At 53.1% G+C, this 22,172-nt stretch overlaps 2 protein-coding genes across 3 annotated transcripts; one reads left to right on the forward strand and one right to left on the reverse strand.

The window, feature by feature from the left end:
- Positions 1–134: 134 nt before the first annotated feature.
- Positions 135–13,537, forward strand: LOC138237757 (trichohyalin-like). Its single transcript, XM_069187597.1, has 6 exons — positions 135–748; positions 4,111–4,142; positions 4,778–4,871; positions 5,660–5,728; positions 7,200–10,723; positions 11,241–13,537. Exons 1-6 carry the CDS (start codon positions 706–708, stop codon positions 11,307–11,309), a joined length of 3,831 nt encoding a protein of 1,276 aa, XP_069043698.1. The 5' UTR covers positions 135–705; the 3' UTR covers positions 11,310–13,537.
- Positions 13,538–13,634: 97 nt separating this feature from the next.
- Positions 13,635–22,086, reverse strand: LOC102683027 (inositol-tetrakisphosphate 1-kinase-like). Of its 2 annotated transcripts, XM_015340701.2 has the most exons (10): positions 21,036–22,086; positions 20,749–20,773; positions 20,047–20,169; positions 19,092–19,209; positions 18,897–18,995; positions 18,478–18,518; positions 16,452–16,617; positions 16,124–16,191; positions 15,502–15,664; positions 13,635–14,207 (listed from the first exon to the last, which is right to left on the reverse strand). In XM_015340701.2, exons 1-10 carry the CDS (start codon positions 21,113–21,115, stop codon positions 14,125–14,127), a joined length of 966 nt encoding a protein of 321 aa, XP_015196187.2. In that variant the 5' UTR covers positions 21,116–22,086; the 3' UTR covers positions 13,635–14,124. The 2 variants fall into 2 exon arrangements, 1 of the variants encoding a protein (XP_015196187.2); XR_011186286.1 differs by lacking the exon at positions 13,635–14,207 and having other exon boundaries at positions 15,642–15,664; positions 16,323–16,617.
- Between the last annotated feature and the right edge of the window lie 86 nt (positions 22,087–22,172).

Raw genomic sequence — 22,172 nt, forward strand, 5'->3', positions numbered from 1 at the left:
CCCATCGCACGCCAGAGGCACGACACGCAAGCGTGCACACTCCATGCCAAACACACACCTGTACTACAGGGATAATGTCGTTTTTTCAACAACGTTCAACAAACGCATGTGTGCGAATTAGACACACTATAAGCAGTGTGATGCACGGGCAAAGCGAATGACAGTAACGCGCTGCACAGAACACACGGCCTCAGTCGACACCCAGCCCGCTAGGCACCCGCTGCAGGCTGCACACCGCACTCAACGCCATAGGGAAACCACACTGGCAATAGGCACAGTCTACTTGAAAACACGTCTAGGCGTCTCGGCTCCACGGGAAGGATCGCGTTTGAACCCAGATCTTCCGCTGCCGCCCCGCTGACATCACTCGCTCGCTCGGTATATAAGCAGCGCTCGGAGCCCGCGGGAGCAGCAGGCTGCCTCCCTCGGCGAAAGAGGAAGATCCCAGACAGATCCGGAGACGACAGGCTGTGCACTAACGAGCGCCCACCTGCCCTCGGTCCGCGACGCGACGCGACGCGACGCACTTACACCCCGCCTCTCTGCGCTCCGTCTGCCGGGGGACAGCGATCAAGCGCCCCGCTCCTCGGAACCGCCGCTCTCCTGGGTCCGGGCTGCGCTCCGCGGGAGGAGACCCGACTCCCCGATTGGCTCCCGGACGCCGGACTGACAGGGCGGGCTGGTTTCGCTGGCGGCCGGGCGAGGATGCTGCTGGGGCTGACGGCGCTGCTCTGGGCTCTCGGCGGAGGTGAGAAAGCCGGGTTTCTGTCCGTTTCGAGCAGACCCCAGCGGAGAGGAGACCTGGCCAGCAGGACTGCCTCATGCATTCCGCTAGAACTACTGCGGACGACCGTGTCGCGGCTGATCTATTAATTGATCAATTCGAAAAACAGGTGCCTCGGACATTTACTGCTCCACAGTAGGTGTCGCGTCACGGGAGACGGTCAGGGTGAAGGAGCTGGGCCAGCGGGTGCCTTTGAACTTTCTGCCTTTCATCAAGCGCTGAGAGACCGGGAGAGAGAGAGAGAGCGTTATGTAACACTCCCGGCTTTTCCGGGCTTGTGCAGCCGGCTGTGCGTGAAGGCGCTTTGAAAGCTCGTCCGTGTAACCGCAAACAATCCGGTCAGGCGAGGCGTGAATTCGGACGCGCACGCAGTACACACACTCCCCACGCGTGGCTGCTTGTCCCACTCTGCCGGCTCACACGCGTGTGGCGGGCGCCTGGGAGTGGGACAGCGGGAACCCAGAGGAAACCGGTCACTGGGTCTTTCAGCCCTCCGATGGAGAGGCGCTTCCAGCACGGTGTCGCACCGACGTGCTGTGATCCCCGTGGGTTCACATTCCAAGCCCGTGAAAGCTGTAAAAGCACAGTGATGCCGTAAGGCCAGGTGTGTTCACGTGTCTCACCGGGAAAATGACGAAACCTCACTTGCGATCGCCGAAAGAGAGGAGACGACCGCGACACACAACACTGTGTTTTGACCGCTGTTTTGTGCATCGTTAACACCAGCGACCCGTGGGTTCGCGCGAGTGGCGCGGAGAATCGCCGGGCTCGACTCTCTGTCCACCCGCGGCACAACTTCCACCCGCCAGTGGACAGCCCCGTAGCCCGTCCCGCGACGGAAACCGCGCCACGGAAAACCACCCTTCTATAGGTCTGTGGTTCCGGACGGGTATGCATCAACACTTGGTCACCCTGGACCGCTGCTTTAACGGGACTGAGCCGCGCCTTCTCGGGCCACGCAGAATGGATTCCTCGCGTGGAACCGGTCACAGGACACGGGCGGGCATTCTCTTTCGGGAATCAGTTTAAGAGATTACCAGGCACGTTGCCTTCGCTCTTGCTTAATTTAACAGAGTAGATATCGGATTAGAGGCCGAGAGGAAGAGGCAGGACCGCCCGGCGCACATGTGCGCTACCGACCCAGGAATAACAGCCTGTATCACACATGACACTCGCAAACACCGGCCAGCCTCCGGCACCCACGCAGAGCCACAGCTCAGCACAGTCCTGGCTTGGTCCTGGAAGTCTACAAACTGACAGCCAGACACGGGCTATAGAGTGTCGGCTACTGCGAGCAAACCAGATTTCCCAACGACTCGCTGAGCACAAAATGTCGCTCTTGTGTGCGAGTGTCGCCGGTTCACTGACGACACTCTCCCGAGCCCTCACACGGCTCCCTGCGGTTTTGCGGACGGAACCGGTGGCTGGGGCTCCGTGGCCAAGCCGGCCAGTCAGAGCCAGGGCGCCAGGATTTCAGGACCTCGGACAGAGACGCGATGGCAGCAGCCGTGGACGGGGGTGGGGTTCGGGGGAATACTGTCCGAGAGAGCCGCGGAGATCCAGCACCGGGGGCCCGCGGGTTTAACAACCAGATCGGGTTGTGTACGTTTTAATTTTAGAGAGTTATGGGGGTTAAAAAAACAAAGTTTACCGCTTTGAGCTACTGTCTCCTTTTTTTTAAAGTGAAAACCGGGCATTTACGTTCTTGACCTGATCATGACAGATCTCAGCGCGCTACTGTCTCTGCTGGAGTATGAGGGCCACCCGTTGGTTTTCTTCTGCACACTGAACAGACGTGCTGTTTTCTTTACTTAATCAACTTGAAACCTTATTAACCATTCTTTAGTGTAATATCGTTTATCAAGGCTAATTCAATACCTCCATGAAAGTAGTAACGAAGGATTCCTGGCGATTTAAGTCCGTTTAGACACGTGGTGTAAATCCCAATCTTTCAATATTGGTTTACCTGACTTCACAGGAAAGGGAGATCTGTCAGAGCGATGTACAGGGAGGGAGATCTGCTGGGGGAGATCTGGGGAGAAGAGTAGAGAGAGATCCATCAGGGAGATGTACAGGCAGGGAGATCTGTTGGAGAGGAGAGTAGAGAGATCCCTCAGGGAGATGTACAGGCAGGGAGATCTGTTGGAGAGGAGAGTAGAGAGATCCCTCAGGGAGATGTACAGGCCGGGAGATCTGTTGGAGAGGAGAGTAGAGAGATCCCTCAGGGAGATGTACAGGCAGGGAGATCTGTTGGAGAGGAGAGTAGAGAGATCCCTCAGGGAGATGTACAGGCAGGGAGATCTGCTGGAGAGCAGAGCAGGGAGATTGCATGTGTGAAGGGTCTATATTATACCAGGCTCTTTCCCATTGTGGGTAGTAACATTATAAAACATGATGTATTAACTTCAACAAAGAAAAATAGGAACAGCAATTAAAGAACCCAGGGGAGACAGAGAGAAACTGGGTCATTGCACATTGCGTAGTGATTCTCTTTCACACACTGCTGTGTACAAATACATTGTGAGGCACATATTTTGACATCTTTACGTATTTCCTTCAGTGTATCAGCTCAAAGCTGTGTGTGCCATGGAAGTGCTGACAGTGAAGTGATCTGCAAAAAGAAGCAAAACCTCACAGAATTGCTCTGGAGCCTTCAGGCCCAGTTGAAAGTGACACTTATTCAGAGCACCAGTTCTGCTTTGTACCACAGACATTGCTGGTTCAAGCCTGAGCTGTGTCATACTGTAACACTATAGTCCAGAGATCACTGGTCCAGTCTGTGTCAGATTGTAACCCTACAGTCCAGAGATCACCGGTCCAGTCTGTGTCCTATTGTAACCCTACAGTCCAGAGATCACCGGTCCAGTCTGTGTCCTATTGTAACCCTACAGTCCAGAGATCACTGGTCCAGTCTGTGTCATATTGTAACCCTACAGTCCAGAGATCACTGGTCCAGTCTGTGTCCTATTGTAACCCTACAGTCCAGAGATCACTGGTCCAGTCTGTGTCATATTGTAGCCCTACAGTCCAGAGATCACTGGTCCAGTCTGTGTCATACTGTAACCCTACAGTCCAGAGATCACTGGTCCAGTCTGTGTCATACTGTAACCCTACAGTCCAGAGATCACTGGTCCAGTCTGTGTCCTATTGTAACCCTACAGTCCAGAGATCACTGGTCAGTCTGGGCTGTGTTGTGTAGGGTGGTGAAGATGGAGACTTTGAAAAGGTGATGAATTGTGGGTCTTGTACAGGATTTAACTGACCTGCCACACTTCTCCTCCACTATGGGATCCCCCACTGCCATTAAACTATCTCTGTTTCCACAGCTGGATCCCTGCCTCTGCTGAAAGATGAAAAGGTCAGAATCTGTTTTTGCTTTTTAATGCTTTTCTTACTTCATCCAGAATACCAAAATAACCTGACAATCCCTCTCTCCCCTTCTTCATGTGTGGGTTAGAATAGTAGAAAATTGATGGCTGAAGACAGAATACCCATCTTTACAGAGGGCATGCGATCCCAGTTCATAGATAATCATATCTTACTTTACGAAGGCATGGTATATGTTATCAGTCAGGCATTAAAAAAATCAAAACATCCATAAGGTCTTGAGGTCTGTTCTTCAAGATGTCTGCAACAGTATGAATGTGGATGTTTGCCCATTATGCCTTCCAGCATGTAGGGGCAGCAACATCCTGTTGCTGTTACCATAACATTAGTTATTCATGGGACAGGGTTGTTAGCCTTGTGCCCAACCTCCAACATGGAGGACCTGGTGCCGACATGGGACACGATCTCACTACCCTGAGATTATGAGACCCTGAGTCTCATGCTCTACCAACAGGGCTAGCCAGCGCTCTCTGCAACAGTGTGGTGTGTGTAGAATAGGGGCTTGTTCCCACTGTGAGGTGTGTGATGGTCCTATCCCTGCTGTGATGGGCCTGTTCCCACCATGCCGTGAGTAATGGTCCAGACCCCACTGTGCTGTCTACACAGGTGAGCCGCTGTGTGATGGAGGTGCTGTCAGACTCGCTGTCCAAAGATAGGCCTGAGCATCTGGACAGTGACTGCTCCAGGTCTCTCAAACAAGGTACTGGCATTGACACACACACACAATTAGATGACAATACCGCACACACAATCAAGCTCAAAGCCACACGCCCCTTTACAGTTACACAAATGTTCTGTATCAATGTGTGGTGTATTCGAGGACATTTGTGCACTACATATTGTCATAATGGCTTTGGGTAATGACCATTTCTGAACAGAAAGCACCAGGACTGTAGTGGGCATTGGAATTTAGGTGCAAACACAAGATCAAGGTGCAAACACAAGGACAGAGTCAGGCTGAAGTGGAAACTTTCCAAGGGACTTTAGACAGCCTGAGAAATACATGAGTGACGTCAGTAGATTTAGGAGCTGATGGTCTTTAAGTCACATTCTGAACTTCTTGAACAGATATTTTAATGTTTCAGCTAAAGGGCCTTGCAGCAGGAGCCAATGGCACTGCTAACTCCAGCTCCCAGCTGGCCGACTCCTGCAGGCTCCTGGTGCTCTGACGAAGGAGCCCTCCTCCAGCTCCTGTCTCCAGCAGGAGGCAGAGGGCTGGAGACCAGGCTGAGTGACATCCCAGGCTCTTGCTGCAAGGCCGTTCTGTACAGAGACTCCTGTACATTTTCATATCTGTAAATTACCTGAAAGTGGAGCATGAAGAAGTCTGCAAGAACGACAAATCGTGGCTTTGATAGCAGATATTCTCAGGGTGTCTATGAGTAATTTCACAAAGCCCCTTACAAGTAAGTGGATGATCATGGAAAGCCTTTTCTGAGACTTAAGCCCCATGTTTTTCCTCCCTGTTGTGGTTGTGCTGGGTGACAGATGAGCAGATGAAGGCACTGGAGAGACACCAGGGGCTGCTGAGAGAACTGCAGGAGCTGGCACACAGAGGTGAGTCACGCACACACAGCACCTGGGAGAGCAGTCAACAGGCAAGAGAGCAGAGCAGACCCTCTCACGCACTGTACTGAGCAGCGTGGGACAACAGAGGCTCTTGCTGGTACTTTCAACACGTTGGCGTGTCATCAGTCCCAAACGTGCACGGCGTGCCCAGTTCCTTTCACAATGAATTCCCAAATTCTGTTTTTTTATTCTTCGTGTCTTGGAATGACGAGCAGTGAAGGCTCGGTAAGCTGCCAGCCGGCAAGGGGCACGTGTTGCGAAGGGCGTGACTTTCCATCTCGCCCGTGAGTCTGGATCTTCTGGCCATGAGGAAATGGGTCAGGGTTCAAACACCTGGGGGAGCTGCCAAGCCCCCGAGCTCTTGACTGTTACAGTCGGTAACTCAGCCCTCCACTTCCTTCCAGACTCAATTAAGTAGATCTCACTACCGTTTGTCTCCATGCTATTTTTCCATCACATCACGTGTCATCCAGGTCGGACGTCCAGGCTGTGTTTTACGGCGCCACCACTCCTGTTTGCTCTGTGCATCATGCCAGGTGTGACAGGGCTGGGGTGGCAGTCTTCTGCAGGGATACCCACAGAAATACTGGGGCTCATTCACACAGCCACAGCCTACAGCCCTCAGAAAAGGCCATTTTTCCATCTGTTGCAGGCCTGCTATGCTGCTATCATGTACAGATCAGACACTGTCTATACATCATCTTTGAGCTGGCCACAGTGCCCGTTAGCACACACTATTAGCAATCTGTAACGGTTTCAAATACATAACAAGGGTTTGGAACAGAACTTCAAACGGAAGGTGGAATATATGGGGCATATATGTATGGAAAACCCCTTGTTCTTGCTTTCATCTCTGGGTGCGTCTCAGAACATTTCAACGCATGTGACGCACGTAACAGCAATAAAAAGAACAGCACGGCACATGGAGTCAGTAGAGCGAAGAGTAAAACTACTTCCTACATTAAAAGCAATTAAAGAGAGCTTTCGACCTGTCCCGTCGGTCTCTAGTGGATGTGGGCCGAGTGCACCACGTACATGTTGCTGCACATGAGAAGGCTCTACCGCCCACCAGGCATAGGCCGCTGATCCCAGGCTAGGGACTGCATTATATTCATGAATGAGGCCTATCTCTGTGTTCAGGTGGGGAGCTGCGTCAGGATGTCTAGGCTGCAAAGGAACAAGTCAGGTTTATTCCCTGCTGAGAAGAGAAGAAAGGAAACACCCCCCCGAAGAAGGCTCCACGGCTGGAACGTTGTGATTTCTTTCTTCTCTTTTCAGCACAGGAATAAACCTCTGACTTATATCTCTGTGTTCTGCTGTTTAATGCATTTGACAAAGATTCTGGCCAGCAGCTGACAAGCCAGGGCCCTTGGAGACCACGTGCTCCTTGGACCAAGGCTTTTCCTGTTTTGAGTGGTGTGGCTGGATCCATAACCCTTTCCCGTTCTGCTCCCTGCAGAGAGAGAGGAAGAGATGGGCGTCTTGGAGAAGGACCAGCACAAGAAACCTGGAGCAGACGAGGAGAAGGAGAGAGGGATGGAGATCGAGCAGAAGGAGGTGGTCTTTACAAAGACAGGGGAGGTGACAGAGGAGGCGAGGGAGGGGGAGGAGGGGGAAAAGAGAACAGGCGACTTGTCCCTGGAGGAGAGGAAGAGACGGGAGGCGAAGAAGAGCACTGGGGACATCGAAGAGACGCTGGACGAGCAGCTGAAGAGGACCGACAAGAAGAGAGAGGAGACACTGGAGGAACTTCTGGAGGAGGAGCAGAAGAAGAGGGGGAATGAGAGAAACACTGATGAAGAACTGGAGGAGGAAATAAAGAGTGGGGAAATGAAGGAGAGGGAGCTGGAGGAGTTACTGGAGGAAATGAAGAAGAGAGGAGGAGACAGAGAGAAGGAGAGGGAGCTGGAGGAGTTACTGGAGGAGTACAGGAAGAAGAGAGGGAACGAGAAAAAGAGTGACGAAGAGCTGGAGGAGTTACTGGAGGAAATGAAGAAGAGAGGAGGAGACAGAGAGAAGGAGAGGGAGCTGGAGGAGTTACTGGAGGAAGTGAAGAAGAGAGGAGGAGACAGAGAGAAGGAGAGGGAGCTGGAGGAGTTACTGGAGGAGATGAAGAAGAGAGGAGGAGACAGAGAGAGGGAGAGGGAGCTGGAGGAGTTACTGGAGGAGATGAAGAAGAGAGGAGGAGACAGAGAGAAGGAGAGGGAGCTGGAGGAGTTACTGGAGGAGATGAAGAAGAGAGGAGGAGACAGAGAGAAGGAGAGGGAGCTGGAGGAGTTACTGGAGGAGATGAAGAAGAGAGGAGGAGACAGAGAGAAGGAGAGGGAGCTGGAGGAGTTACTGGAGGAGATGAAGAAGAGAGGAGGAGACAGAGAGAAGGAGAGGGAGCTGGAGGAGTTACTGGAGGAAGTGAAGAAGAGAGGAGGAGACAGAGAGAGGGAGAGGGAGCTGGAGGAGTTACTGGAGGAGTACAGGAAGAAGAGAGGGAACGAGAAAAAGAGTGACGAAGAGCTGGAGGAGTTACTGGAGGAAATGAAGAAGAGAGGAGGAGACAGAGAGAACGAGAGGGAGCTGGAGGAGTTACTGGAGGAGATGAAGAAGAGAGGAGGAGACAGAGAGAAGGAGAGGGAGCTGGAGGAGTTACTGGAGGAGATGAAGAAGAGAGGAGGAGACAGAGAGAGGGAGAGGGAGCTGGAGGAGTTACTGGATGAGATGAAGAAGAGAGGAGGAGACAGAGAGAAGGAGAGGGAGCTGGAGGAGTTACTGGAGGAGATGAAGAAGAGAGGAGGAGACAGAGAGAGGGAGAGGGAGCTGGAGGAGTTACTGGATGAGATGAAGAAGAGAGGAGGAGACAGAGAGAGGGAGAGGGAGCTGGAGGAGTTACTGGAGGAGTACAGGAAGAAGAGAGGGAACGAGAAAAAGAGTGACGAAGAGCTGGAGGAGTTACTGGAGGAAATGAAGAAGAGAGGAGGAGACAGAGAGAAGGAGAGGGAGCTGGAGGAGTTACTGGAGGAAGTGAAGAAGAGAGGAGGAGACAGAGAGAAGGAGAGGGAGCTGGAGGAGTTACTGGAGGAGTACAGGAAGAAGAGAGGGAACGAGAAAAAGAGTGACGAAGAGCTGGAGGAGTTACTGGAGGAGATGAAGAAGAGAGGAGGAGACAGAGAGAGGGAGAGGGAGCTGGAGGAGTTACTGGAGGAGATGAAGAAGAGAGGAGGAGACAGAGAGAAGGAGAGGGAGCTGGAGGAGTTACTGGAGGAGATGAAGAAGAGAGGAGGAGACAGAGAGAGGGAGAGGGAGCTGGAGGAGTTACTGGAGGAGTACAGGAAGAAGAGAGGGAACGAGAAAAAGAGTGACGAAGAGCTGGAGGAGTTACTGGAGGAGATGAAGAAGAGAGGAGGAGACAGAGAGAGGGAGAGGGAGCTGGAGGAGTTACTGGAGGAGATGAAGAAGAGAGGAGGAGACAGAGAGAAGGAGAGGGAGCTGGAGGAGTTACTGGAGGAGATGAAGAAGAGAGGAGGAGACAGAGAGAGGGAGAGGGAGCTGGAGGAGTTACTGGAGGAGTACAGGAAGAAGAGAGGGAACGAGAAAAAGAGTGACGAAGAGCTGGAGGAGTTACTGGAGGAGATGAAGAAGAGAGGAGGAGACAGAGAGAGGGAGAGGGAGCTGGAGGAGTTACTGGAGGAAGTGAAGAAGAGAGGAGGAGACAGAGAGAGGGAGAGGGAGCTGGAGGAGTTACTGGAGGAGATGAAGAAGAGAGGAGGAGACAGAGAGAAGGAGAGGGAGCTGGAGGAGTTACTGGAGGAGATGAAGAAGAGAGGAGGAGACAGAGAGAGGGAGAGGGAGCTGGAGGAGTTACTGGAGGAAATGAAGAAGAGAGGAGGAGACAGAGAGAGGGAGAGGGAGCTGGAGGAGTTACTGGAGGAGATGAAGAAGAGAGGAGGAGACAGAGAGAAGGAGAGGGAGCTGGAGGAGTTACTGGAGGAGTACAGGAAGAAGAGAGGGAACGAGAAAAAGAGTGACGAAGAGCTGGAGGAGTTACTGGAGGAAATGAAGAAGAGAGGAGGAGACAGAGAGAAGGAGAGGGAGCTGGAGGAGTTACTGGAGGAGATGAAGAAGAGAGGAGGAGACAGAGAGAGGGAGAGGGAGCTGGAGGAGTTACTGGAGGAGATGAAGAAGAGAGGAGGAGACGGAGAGAGGGAGAGGGAGCTGGAGGAGTTACTGGAGGAGATGAAGAAGAGAGGAGGAGACAGAGAGAGGGAGAGGGAGCTGGAGGAGTTACTGGAGGAGTACAGGAAGAAGAGAGGGAACGAGAAAAAGAGTGACGAAGAGCTGGAGGAGTTACTGGAGGAAATGAAGAAGAGAGGAGGAGACAGAGAGAAGGAGAGGGAGCTGGAGGAGTTACTGGAGGAGATGAAGAAGAGAGGAGGAGACAGAGAGAAGGAGAGGGAGCTGGAGGAGTTACTGGAGGAGATGAAGAAGAGAGGAGGAGACAGAGAGAAGGAGAGGGAGCTGGAGGAGTTACTGGAGGAGATGAAGAAGAGAGGAGGAGACAGAGAGAGGGAGAGGGAGCTGGAGGAGTTACTGGAGGAGTACAGGAAGAAGAGAGGGAATGAGAAAAAGAGTGACGAAGAGCTGGAGGAGCTGCTAGACGAGTACAGGAAGAAAAGAGGGAACGAGAAAAAGAGTGACGAAGAGCTGGAGGAGTACAGGAAGAAGAGAGGGAACGAGAAAGACCTAGAGGAGACAGACAGAAAGAGAGGGACCAGGAAAGAGGAGGAGGAGGAAGCACTCAAGGAGCTGCTGGAGGAGACGAGACAGAAGAAAGCCAGAGAAGAGGGGGAAGGAGAGAGGGAGATGAGGGATGCCCAGAAGAAGCGAGTGATGGAGAAAGCCAGCGACGAGGAGAGCAGGCAGTTTGAGGTGCTGAGAGAGGAGTCGGGACGGGAGCAGAGGAGGGAGGCAGCTGGGCGATCCCGGGTTCAGGTGGGTGTCCGTCTCTCCGTGCGTCCTGTTAAACCCCAGCCCTGCTGCCATGACCGAGGAGCGAGCTGAAAGCGCTCCTTCCTCACCGCACTGCTGGTGGCTCGACGATCAGCTCCAGGCAGAAGGCTGCACTTTGTTATATCTGTGATCTGTTAAATTACACATTTCTGGGGGCTTTTTCTGGGTTAAACTAGTGCAGATTTGCCCTCTGGGTCTGGTCTTATATGCGCCCAGTCTGTGAAACCCTGCTCCAGCAGGGACATGTTTCTTGAGCTCCTCAGTGGCTCGGCCACTCAAGATGCTCGTTCGTGATGCAGGTTGAACTTCACGGCGCAGTTCTTAGTACAATACTGCACCTTTCATTTTATTCTTTTGAGTACGCTACTCATAGAGTGCTGGGATGGGTCAGGAGTGACCAGCACTAGGGCTCTGGCTCTGGGTGTCCGTCTCTCCTGCACTGGCACGACGGCTGCAGGAGGTGGCATTAATACGGGTGTCGACCTGTGTGTGGTAACAGGAGCTGTCGGAGATCGAGACGGAGCTGCGCAGGGTGGCGGCGGAGCTGGGAGAGCTGAGGAAGGGCTGACTGAACCGCAGCGCCCGGACGGACGCCAATACACACGCACACACACACACACACACATACCGATGCACACTCTCCCTTATCACACAGGCAAACTCCACTGCTCTCCTCTAACACCGAGCATCTCAACCCTGTCACAAAAACATACACCAATACTGAAGCACAGCGTAGTGACACACCAGCACACTAATACCAATATGCCAAACAGGTTAATGCACACTTTAAGCGACACAAACCAACGTACACTGACACACAGATGCATGAACATAGACACACATCCCTGACCATCTTCCCTGTACCTGGAACTCAGTCCGTCAATGTATGAACTCCTGTTATGCAATGTGTTTTCTTGCTGTTGTGTCTTGTGATGCGGATGCTGACGATGCCGAATGCGTGCTGTTCCTGGGGTGTGCGGTGAGAGTAGTCTCTGGCTGAGCACTGTTATCCAGACTGTTAGGGGAGAGGGTGCCGTCACCCCTCCCCCTCTCGTCTCCGCGCTGTTCAACCACCAGTCAGACAAGGCGGCCAGGCCTGGACGGGGGGGTACCATGCAGACACGGATCAGGGGTTCTGGGGACAAACCCTCCAGGCTGTACGCACAGGTAACAAACCCCTGCTTTACCAGAACCCATCATTGGCTATTTCTCCATCCCAACAACCCCCCCCCTGAGGCTCTCGGCTCAATCCAGCCTGTGGGACGGCCTTCCAGCCAGGCCCCCCCACAGAAGCTCCTGAGCGTCGGTGCGGACCGTGGTCATCACTTTCCGATGCACGGCAACACACTTTTACCTCCCGGATCGAATCCGCGGAGGATCCGACAGAGCACGGGCAGGGGCCTGGAGAGGGCCAGGGCGAGGGAGAAGGAAAGCCCCTCGCCCGCCTGGCCCGCCTGGGATTGGCGCTCTCAGACCTGCTCCTGCGGGTGGAAAGGCACAGCCTGGTCTTTCACAGTTCAGCCTGAAATGTGCTGTCGTTACTTTACACACACGCCGATGCCTGGCGCCAAAAGGCTCATGCGGACTCTCTTTTAGAAAACATTACAGTGGTATTTCATTTATATCAATAAAAAAAATGCAGACAGGCACTATTGGAGGCAGTTTAAAAGGCAGTAAGCGTTTAAAAACGTAGCAATAACGGCTGTGCCTTCAAGTAAAATTAAAATGTAAAAAAACAGCCTGTTACAATGGCCTGGCAGTATGTCAAGTAGGTGATCTTAAGTGGTAACAACAGTGTATTAAAACATCATTTTAAATGAGCAGAAAGTCTAAATCCAGTCCAGCTCGTCCTCCCACTTTCTATAGGATTACTGAGACCATGAGGCAGTGGGGTGTGATGTTCCAGAGACAGGAGGTCACACACAAAGCGAGATGCGTCCTTACACAGTTCGTCGGTCAGTCGCACTGAGGTGACGTACCAGACTGTGGCGTCTACAGTCACTGTCCATGGGAACATGCGAGTACAGGGACTGAATTTCACTGCCTCTTACAGCCAGGTAAAAGGGCCAGCTAACAGGACAATCACGCTGCACAGTGCATTATAAGGAAGTTCCAAGGACAGGGCAGGGGGTCCCTTTAGTTCCTGGATAGGGTTGACAATCGTTCCGCCCAGGCCTCTGTTCACACACAGGGAGGAAATATTAGAGCAGTTCTCAGTGACGGCCAGCTCTTTCATTTGAGGGAAATAAATGCTCTTGACCTCACAAAACCTGCATAAACTACTTTAAATAAAAATAGACCGTGATTTTAATAATTAGGGATATGTATTTTTTTAGATGTTATAGAACTGGAACATTTCCCCTTTTTCAAAAAAAAAGATTCACGGGATTCCATAAATACTGGTCATTTTTTGCATTTCCTAAAGGTTACTTTATCTTCCAGTACAGCCACATCAGAATGCCTCAGACTCCTACATGAAATAGCTCGTCTGTATGGTGGGATCGTCTGGTTTGCTAGCAGGAGGGAGCTCACAGAGGGAGGCAAAGGTGTGTGTGTGTGTGCGTGCGTGCGTGCGTGCGTGTGTGTGTTCGACACTGACAGCCACCGCCCCTCCCAATGGCAAAACCCCCTCCGCAGGAGCGCAGGAGGAGAGGACTGGGAGGTCCTGGTGGGGAGGGGGGCACGAGATGCACCCGCAGCTGGGAGCTGCCTGCTGCTGGCCGATCAAGAGTCCTACGCCTTGCCTGCTGTGTACGCTGCTTTGTCAATCAATAAAAGCACAGTTAGAAAACAAAACTGCGCTGTCTGTCTGTTTTGCAGAGCGTCCTTCATTGGGGGACAGGGCAGCAAAAACCTACACAGCTAGTCTGACAGTTTCAAAGAATGATTCCAGTTTGGTTAGATGGCCTTTTTTTTTTACCTGAGATGATTTCATGATAACAACATTTCAAAGGCCATTCAATGATAACATACAGTAAGTGGCCGGATCTCCTCTATGGAATTGCAATTCTCTACAAAGTCCTTGCATTTTGCATCTGCCTACAGCGAGCAGTAAAGCAATGAGGAAACTACTGTAGCAGGGAACATGGAAGACTAGTACAGTCATGGGGAGAACAGGAAAGCACTTGGGAGGTTAGCAAAGCACCGGAAAGACTAGCACAGCACTGCAGAGACACTAGAGCCTGTTAGAGCACTCCAACGTGAAACACAACAAAATGTGCCCAAGCAAGCTTGACCTCTTCTGCTGTGAAAAAAGTTCCATCATCAGATATGGAGCTGCAAGGCTGGAACTGCTGCCGGGTCGAAGGGGGGACGCCAAGGGTCCTGTTTGGCCAAGGAGGATGCAGCACAGCTGGGGTGGCTGCCCAGGCGAGTCCCTGGCCTCATAGGCCGCAGCCCGTGCTCCCCAGCACAGCCTCAATGTGGCCGAGAAGAGCTGAGAAAAACTGAGGAACTCCTTCATAGCCTGAAGGGAGAGAGACACGGCTGTTCACTGCGTGAGTCCCCTGCTGTCACCATGCTACAGTGCACTGTTGTTATGCTGTACCACAGTGTCACTGCCCTATGAGACACTGTCAGTGTGCTGTACTACAGTGTCACTGCCCTATGAGACACTGTCAGTGTGCTGTACTACAGTCTCACTGCCCTATGAGACACTGTCAGTGTGCTGTACCCCTCGGTCACTGTGCTGTACCACAGTGTCACTGCCCTATGAGACACTGTCAGTGTGCTGTACTACAGTCTCACTGCCCTATGAGACACTGTCAGTGTGCTGTACCCCTCTGTCACTGTGCTGTACCACAGTCTAACTGCCCTATGAGACACTGTCAGTGTGCTGTACCCCTCTGTCACTGTGCTGTACCACAGTCTCACTGCCCTATGAGACACTGTCAGTGTGCTGTACTACAGTCTCACTGCCCTATGAGACACTGTCAATGTGCTGTACCCCTCTGTCACTGTGCTGTACCACAGTCTCACTGCCCTATGAGACACTGTCAGTGTGCTGTACCACAGTCTCACTGCCCTATGAGACACTGTCAGTGTGCTGTACCCCTCTGTCACTGTGCTGTACCACAGTCTCACTGCCCTATGAGACACTGTCAGTGTGCTGTACTACAGTCTCACTGCCCTATGAGACACTGTCAGTGTGCTGTACTACAGTCTCACTGCCCTATGAGACACTGTCAATGTGCTGTACCCCTCTGTCACTGTGCTGTACCACAGTCTCACTGCCCTATGAGACACTGTCAGTGTGCTGTACCACAGTCTCACTGCCCTATGAGACACTGTCAGTGTGCTGTACCCCTCTGTCACTGTGCTGTACCACAGTCTCACTGCCCTATGAGACACTGTCAGTGTGCTGTACCACAGTCTAACTGCCCTATGAGACACTGTCAGTGTGCTGTACTACAGTCTCACTGCCCTATGAGACACTGTCAGTGCGCTGTACCCCTCTGTCACTGTGCTGTACCACAGTCTAACTGCCCTATGAGACACTGTCAGTGTGCTGTACCCCTCTGTCACTGTGCTGTACCACAGTCTCACTGCCCTATGAGACACTGTCAGTGTGCTGTACCACTCTGTCACTGTGCTGTACCACAGTCTCACTGCCCTATGAGACACCGTCAGTGTGCTGTACCACTCTGTCACTATGCTATATCTCGTCACAATTCTGCTTCACTACACTGAATTGAATCCTGCATTGTTACCATGTTTCACTGGATTAATATGAATGTGGAACAAGCAGATAAGAGACTGACTGGGGAAGATGTTGATGTCAATGACGGTGAGCCTCTCCGTCTCGTTATTCACTATCACGTCTACTCCAAACAGGGACATGCCCAGCTCCGCCCTCAGCTCTGTCACCATTGCACTGATGACCTCATCGCTGGGGGGGCGAGGCAGGGCAGTCCCTTCATCCAGCTGTGGGAGAGAAAGACAGAGAGTTATACAATGAAAATTAGCAACTTGTTCTGTGAGACTGTGAGAGTAGATGGCAGGGATTCAACAGTTTCAACATTTCTGATGTTCCCATCTACTGCAGGAGCTCAGCTTTCTGCCTCAAACGGTATCTGGGCTGGCCTTAATCACACAGCTTCTGCTTAGACCTTGGGGTACCCATCACTATTCAGGCCTCCTCATTCCAAAAACAGGACAAGGATTAAGAAGAGGGAGTAAGATGAGTCTGGTGCACATTAATGCCTTCAGTGTATCAGTCAGTGTATTGGTGTGTTACTATATCTTTGTGCGCTGTGTCAGTGTCTCAGTGTGTAAGTGTGTCAGTGTATTAAACGTGTAAGAATGACAGGGTGTTACACTACATCAGTGTGTCCGTTAGTCGGTGTCGGTGCATCAATACAAGCAGTGCCTGACCAGACTCACCGCAGTGAGGTGAGAGCTGGACTCTGGCTTGGACACCTCATGGCTGTTGAAGAAGATAGTCTTCCTGTCTGGAGACAAAGAACGCAGCACCATCACATGGACTCTAGCCCTGAGCCCATCTCAAAGCCCTCAAATAAGCTTGACCTGAAATGCAATTCTGACCTGCACTGTAACCTCTACCCCTAACCCTGAGTCTCACCCTAACATTGACTGTGACCCACTCCTGTGGTCTGCTCCTCTCTGCTGGTTGTGTGGGGTGTTTGGAGCAGTCGGTGGACAGCACAGTGTCTGAGCGTGTGCTTCCTGGTCCTGTCCCCCTGAGACTGACCGCAAGGCCCCATGGGGAAGTTCTTGAGGGATGGCCTCTCCACGGTGAAGTGCGACTGTCCCACCACAAACACCTTGTGCAGCACGGCGCCGTGGTTGACGAAGCTCTGCAGCACGCAGGGCGGGCGGGCGTCACACAGGCCGTCCTCCCCGAAGATCAGGGCCATCTGTGGGGCGAGACACCTGCACTGTGAGCGTCTCCAGTGAGAGGCCGAGTGGATGGCAGTAAACCAGGCCAAGCAGGGTGCTCCTTTACCGCTGCTGGAGTGAAGGTGCAGCACAGAAAACATCAAAGACCAGACAGAAGGAGGTCAGGGCAAAAGAACCAACACCTTTATTGATTTAAAATGCAGCAGAAGATCTGATGTTCTGACCGGAAATCCGATTGTCCTCTGTGAACGGTGAAATATCGCGTCTCTGGCTGTGCTTGACACAATGAAGGTTTCACAGTCTCCCCTCCCGGGTGAGTGTCGTGTTGTCTTTCACCCGTCAAGGGTGGTAAAGCTCAGTGGCTTTGCGGCCGAGCACGGTGAAACACGAAGAGGTGTGGAAAAAACGTGACACACAAGTTCGAGATACAAGCAGGAAAAAGCAGGTGAAGCAGAAAAAGAGGGTCAAGTGGATCACACACAATTTCAACAGGTTTAAACAAAAATGTACCTGCTCACTTAAATTGCATTGCTCTAAGTGACAGTTTCCTGCAGCGCCCTCAGTTCACATTGTCAACAGCCCCTCTGGATTCCGGATGCCTCTGTGCCACCTCCCTCGCCTCGTGACTTCTTCCTTCAGCTCCTTCAGGTTTGCAGGGATGCAATGGGCCACTGCGCTGTTCGGTGCGGCTCGGGCTGTTCCCCCGGGAACGCCGGCTCGCGCGGCCCAGCCGTCACGGCAACTGGCCGATTCTCCGCCCGGGCTGCCGGGCCGTCGGTTGCCACGGCGACAGGGTTCGGGAAGGTGATCCACGCTAGGAGCGCATAATCAGGCCGATACTTGCCTTTTTCCCAGCAGCGACAAAAACGTCCCTTGCTCAGCCACCGGGCTTGCCTCGCACCCATGGTTTCCTCCTAGTGCTCCCTGGCCGTGTTCGCCCCCGGCTTTGGCTCGCTCGTGTTCCGCCTTCCATCCCGGATCGTCCCGAGCTTACGCCTGCTCTTCCGTGCCCTGACCCCGCCTGGCCGACCTCGTCTTGGACCGACCTCCGTGCAAAGAGCCCTGTCTGTTTTTCCGACTCTTCTCCGGATGATCCCTGGTGCTCGGCGCCGTCTCTCCCGCCCTCGGCCCCTGCCTGTCCGACCGCGTATCCGGATCGCCTGGGCAGCCGGCATTCCGCTCCCGCCGGCTTCCCACAGAGCCTGCTCCCGGATTTCATCTCCGGTCTCCTGGCCGGTGCAGTGGATCTTCCACCTCCGAGGTTAGTTTACAAGGACGGGCCGTCCAGAGAGCAGAATAAACTCCATGTCTACTCGGCTCTGACATGACGGCTTTTCATAATCCAGACACAACCCCAGCGGACCTCTTGAGTTCCCATAGATGCCACGAAGAAGGTCCGAATATAAAAGAGTAAACACGCTATAGGAATGTTTTAAAGACCAATCGACGAATTCTCAAGCCCTACTGTCCAGGAATGCTGCAAATTTGCTCAGTCAGCTGAACCCATTGCTGTCAGAGTCACAGACTCCCAGAAGAGGTGTGCTGCCTGCTTCCCTAACTGAACCCCACAGTCCGACATTCCCTTCAGACCAGGTAACAGTGTGAATGCTCTCATTTGCACTGCCACTGTTTCTTGCAGTACTGCGATCACAACTGAGCCCAGTGTTGTGTCTGAGGTCTTATTCATTCTTTTTGACACATCACGGGTGAGCACAGCAAGCCAGACCGAGGCATGGTGAAAGAGAAGCCACAAACACATGTGAAACAAACACATCCGCTGCCTCGATGAAAGCAGAGGCGCCAAGGGACAGGTGAGCAGACAGGCAGAGTGGCAGATTCCCAGCCAGACAGCCAGACCGACAGCATGAGACACTCACTTCATGAGAACGCGATCCGTGAGCCACTCTTGTTTTGGAAACTGGGAGCCACAGAAAGAAAGGGATGGTGGGAGATGAGAGAAAAGAAAAGAGGATAACTATTTGAACCAGAAAAAAAAACGTGTTAACCTCACTCCATCAGCTCACAGCAGTGGCCTTCGACACCACTAAGTCGGTCCCCTGTCGCAGTGCCCGTCTTCTGTTTGGAAGCTGATGTGTGTGAGAAAAAGCACGCCGTGCTCAGTGTTTAAACAGTGCGAATGGGAATTGTGAATTCGAGGATAGTGCAATGTGAATGGGGGTTGTAAATGTGTGAGTTCCACGTCAGCGCAGGCTAGCTGTGGATGGCGAGTCTGGTGTGAATTCGGTGTCAGCACAGAGCGGACGCACTTAGCAAGACCTGAACCCTACACACTTACTCAGAGGGTAGCTGAGTTGTTGCTTGGCAACAGCATCCCTGATTTCCCTCTGGTCCGCAGTGCTGATCTCCAGGTAGGGGGGGCTGCAGATACGGGGGTCTGTGAGGAAGAACAGACAGCACTCAGTGAGGGCCCCCTCCCTCATTCCCTCCCGTCTCCTCCGGAGAGAGGTCCGGACCACGGAAGGGTCCATACCGGCCATGACGTCGTGCAGCCGGTTCATGATGTGGTAGGAGACGAAGCGGTCAAGGAGCTGCCTCATGGCTGGAAGAGGGTCTAGCAGCACTGTGAGGGGGTGCGCAGCGACATGCTTCTGAAATACACAGACGCGGACACACACACAGAGGCTGAGACGGCCTGATTCGGGAAACTGGAAAGGCATTCCGACCATCTGGCTCATCGAAGCAACTGACGACCACCAGGCAGAGCTGTGGTGTGTACAGGAAGCAGGACCTCTCCAGACAGGAAGACGCCCACACTTCCGCTGGCTGGAACATGGGAAGGGGAAGTCTGCCTGGGGAGACGAGCGACCGCTGCCCTATCCCCCTGCAGCTCACCGCTGGCAGCCCCACTGGAGCTCCACAGGTGGGAGCCTGGACAGTACCTGCAGGGGAGACCTCCTGGGAAAAACTAAGCTTGCTGCTGGAAGAGGTGTTAGTGGGGCCAGTAGAGGGCGCTCACCCTGCGCTCTACAGTATGTGGACCCTAATGCCCCAGTATAGTGACGGGGACACTATACTGTAAAAAGGTGCCGTCCTTTGGATGAGATTTAAAACATGACTCTGTGCTCATTAAAAATCCCAGGGCGTTTCTCATAAAGAGTAGGAGTGTTACCCCGGCGTCCTGGCCAAATCTCCCCCTGGCCTTTACCAATCATGGCCTCCTAATAATCCCCCTCTCTGAACTGGCTTCATCACTCTGCTCTCCTCCCACTGAGAGCTGGTGTGTGGGGAGAGCACTGGCGCACTATGGCTGCTGTTGCATCAGCCAGGGGCTCCACATTGGTGGCGGTAGTGGGATTCCCCATTAATGGTAAAGCGCTTTGAGTGGAGTGTCTAGAAAAGCGCTATATAAGTGTACGATTATTATTCATTATCATTAACGAGCACCAGAGCTACAGGCTGGTGGGCTACAGCCATGTCTGGTTTACCTCAAAGTTCGCCAGGAGCTCCTGCGACTGGCTGCTGTGCTCTGCCTCCACGATGACGTCCGACAGCTTGTGCACAATGATGCTGAAGGGTCCCTGCAGGTCCAGGGGCTGGCTCAGGTCTATCTGTAACCCATATCGAGACTTAGCCGACACGCCTACCCAAGCCCACCTGCACTCAAATCAACTACTGACATGTACAATTTAGTCTAATGTAAAATGTCCAGTTTACTTTATGACATCTACGTAAAATGCCAGACTTTGGGATTGGCTTTATCTCACTGCAACTCCTCCTCCTCCTCCTACTGCTGCTACTGTTTCTATTGCTACAGCTACCGCAGCACAAAACGTATTGCTCCGATCTCAGAGGTCAGTGATCTCAGTGCAGGCCAGTGGCCGCCTGGCCCTGACAGAGAGACAGAAGGAGGGGGGGGGCTGACTCAAGAGAGGGCGCAGGCTGACAGAGCCAGCTGGTGTCTCTGAACCTCCGGCGGCGCGCCTGTGTGTCTGAGGTGTGCCCGGAGCCTCAAGGCCGGTGTGTGCACGGAATTCTGCGCGGCCTGCTTTTCCCACACAAGGTTCAGCCCCATTCGAGCTCCCAGCACTCCCAGCAGGGGTCGTGGAGGTGATGGAGATCCGAGGTGACCCGATCAGACTGAACTGCACAGCGCCTTGGACTCCAGGAAACGAGATGCAGCAGCTCACCTCCACTACTTCGATACCCCGGGTCCTGAAGAGGCAGGCAGAGAGGAAAACAGGGAATGGACACGGACACAGGGAGAGAGACAGCTAAATGCCTGATTTGAGCAGAGGAGGAAGGATTTGGGATTATTTTTCAAAAGCAGTAACACAGAAAAAAACACGTCTTAGAAGTACCCGGGCGTAAGACTTCTCTAAAACCAGGATAAAATCAAACTCGTAACGACTGAAAGAAAGGAGAATACAGGCTATCGTTCTCAAACTGAGAGCGCGCTATGACTGCCGCTACTCACTGACACAGCTCGGCGAACGCCGCCAGATTCATCCTCTTCCTCTTCTTGTCGCTCAGACAGAACCCCACTCTCCGGTTCATGACGAAGACCCGGACGGAGAGCGCTCAGAAACACACAGACGAGTGCTCCACAGCCGCTCGGACCTGCGCTCTGGTCCGGCGGAAGCTCAGTCCTGACGCTCGCCTACCTGCAGGGAGGGGGGTTTCGTGAGGGGGGGGTGGGGGGTGAAACTGATCCCATCTTGGCTCTGCGGCACGGCGCCTCCTTATTACCGACAAATGAGCTTCCCGGGCCAACGTGAGAGCCGTCTGCCCGTGAGTCGGAGACCGCGGAGCTTCGACAGCCTGCACGCTGGATGGAAAGCTCGTACTTCTCCCATACTCCGCGCTTCACGACAGAGGACAACGGGCGAAGCCCCTGTTTCCTCCAGTCTTCCTCACTTTTCCAGACCGCTCCTCCGCCGAAGTTACTCAAGCTTTCGAGGCGCGGAAAGAAGACCGGCAGGTGTCCGTGAGAAGCCGTAAATCAGGCTTTGAAACGTGTTAACCGCTGCTCGCCTTTTGCGATGAAACTGCAAGATGTCTCCTGCAGACATGCCGTGTCGGGACGGATCCACAGTCACGGACACGCTGCCGAGCGAGCGGGAATGTCGTCTGCTCGCAAGATCCGCACAAACCACGCGCTGCAGCTCGCGGGACAGCCGGCACGTCCTCGAGCTCGGCGCGCCCCCTCGCGGGCACTTCGCCCCCCGAGCTGACTCTCGACAGCAGAGGAGTAGAGGACTTTATTGCCATAATACTGTACGTGTACTTTGGGATTCGTATTCACCCTGATCGCTCGGGACATACAGAGCACAGCAGACAACCCCACACAATGCAGACAGGACACGACAAACAGAATAAATCAGAACAACAGAACAGAGAAGTATGTTGTTAAGAATTAATACAAATAATAATTGCTTACACTTATATAGCGCTTTTCTGGACACTCCGCTCAAAGCGCTTTACAGTAATGGGGATCCCCTCCACCACCACCACCAATGTGCAGCCCCACCTGGATGATGAGACAGCAGCCATAGTGCACCAGTACTCTCCCCACACACCAGCTCTCAGTGGGAGGAGAGCAGAGTGATGAAGC

The sequence above is a fragment of the Lepisosteus oculatus genome, chromosome 3, assembly GCF_040954835.1.
Source record: "Lepisosteus oculatus isolate fLepOcu1 chromosome 3, fLepOcu1.hap2, whole genome shotgun sequence".
In the NCBI taxonomy this organism is placed as follows: Eukaryota; Metazoa; Chordata; class Actinopteri; order Semionotiformes; family Lepisosteidae; genus Lepisosteus; species Lepisosteus oculatus.

Bases quoted from the DNA above. Each gene is read 5' to 3' on its own strand.
- LOC138237757 (XM_069187597.1), top strand. From the start codon at position 706: ATGCTGCTGGGGCTGACGGCGCTGCTCTGGGCTCTCGGCGGAG. The intron at 4,872-5,659 runs GTACTGGCATTG...GCTGGGTGACAG, and splicing joins CTCCAGGTCTCTCAAACAAG to ATGAGCAGATGAAGGCACTG. The intron at 5,729-7,199 runs GTGAGTCACGCA...TGCTCCCTGCAG, and splicing joins GCAGGAGCTGGCACACAGAG to AGAGAGAGGAAGAGATGGGC.
- LOC102683027 (XM_015340701.2), bottom strand. From the start codon at position 21,115: ATGAACCGGAGAGTGGGGTTCTGTCTGAGCGACAAGAAGAGGAAGAGG. The intron at 16,618-18,477 runs GTGAGTGTCTCA...CTCGCCCCACAG, and splicing joins ACGGATCGCGTTCTCATGAA to ATGGCCCTGATCTTCGGGGA. The intron at 15,665-16,123 runs GTGAGTCTGGTC...TCTCTCCCACAG, and splicing joins CCAGCTCTCACCTCACTGCG to CTGGATGAAGGGACTGCCCT.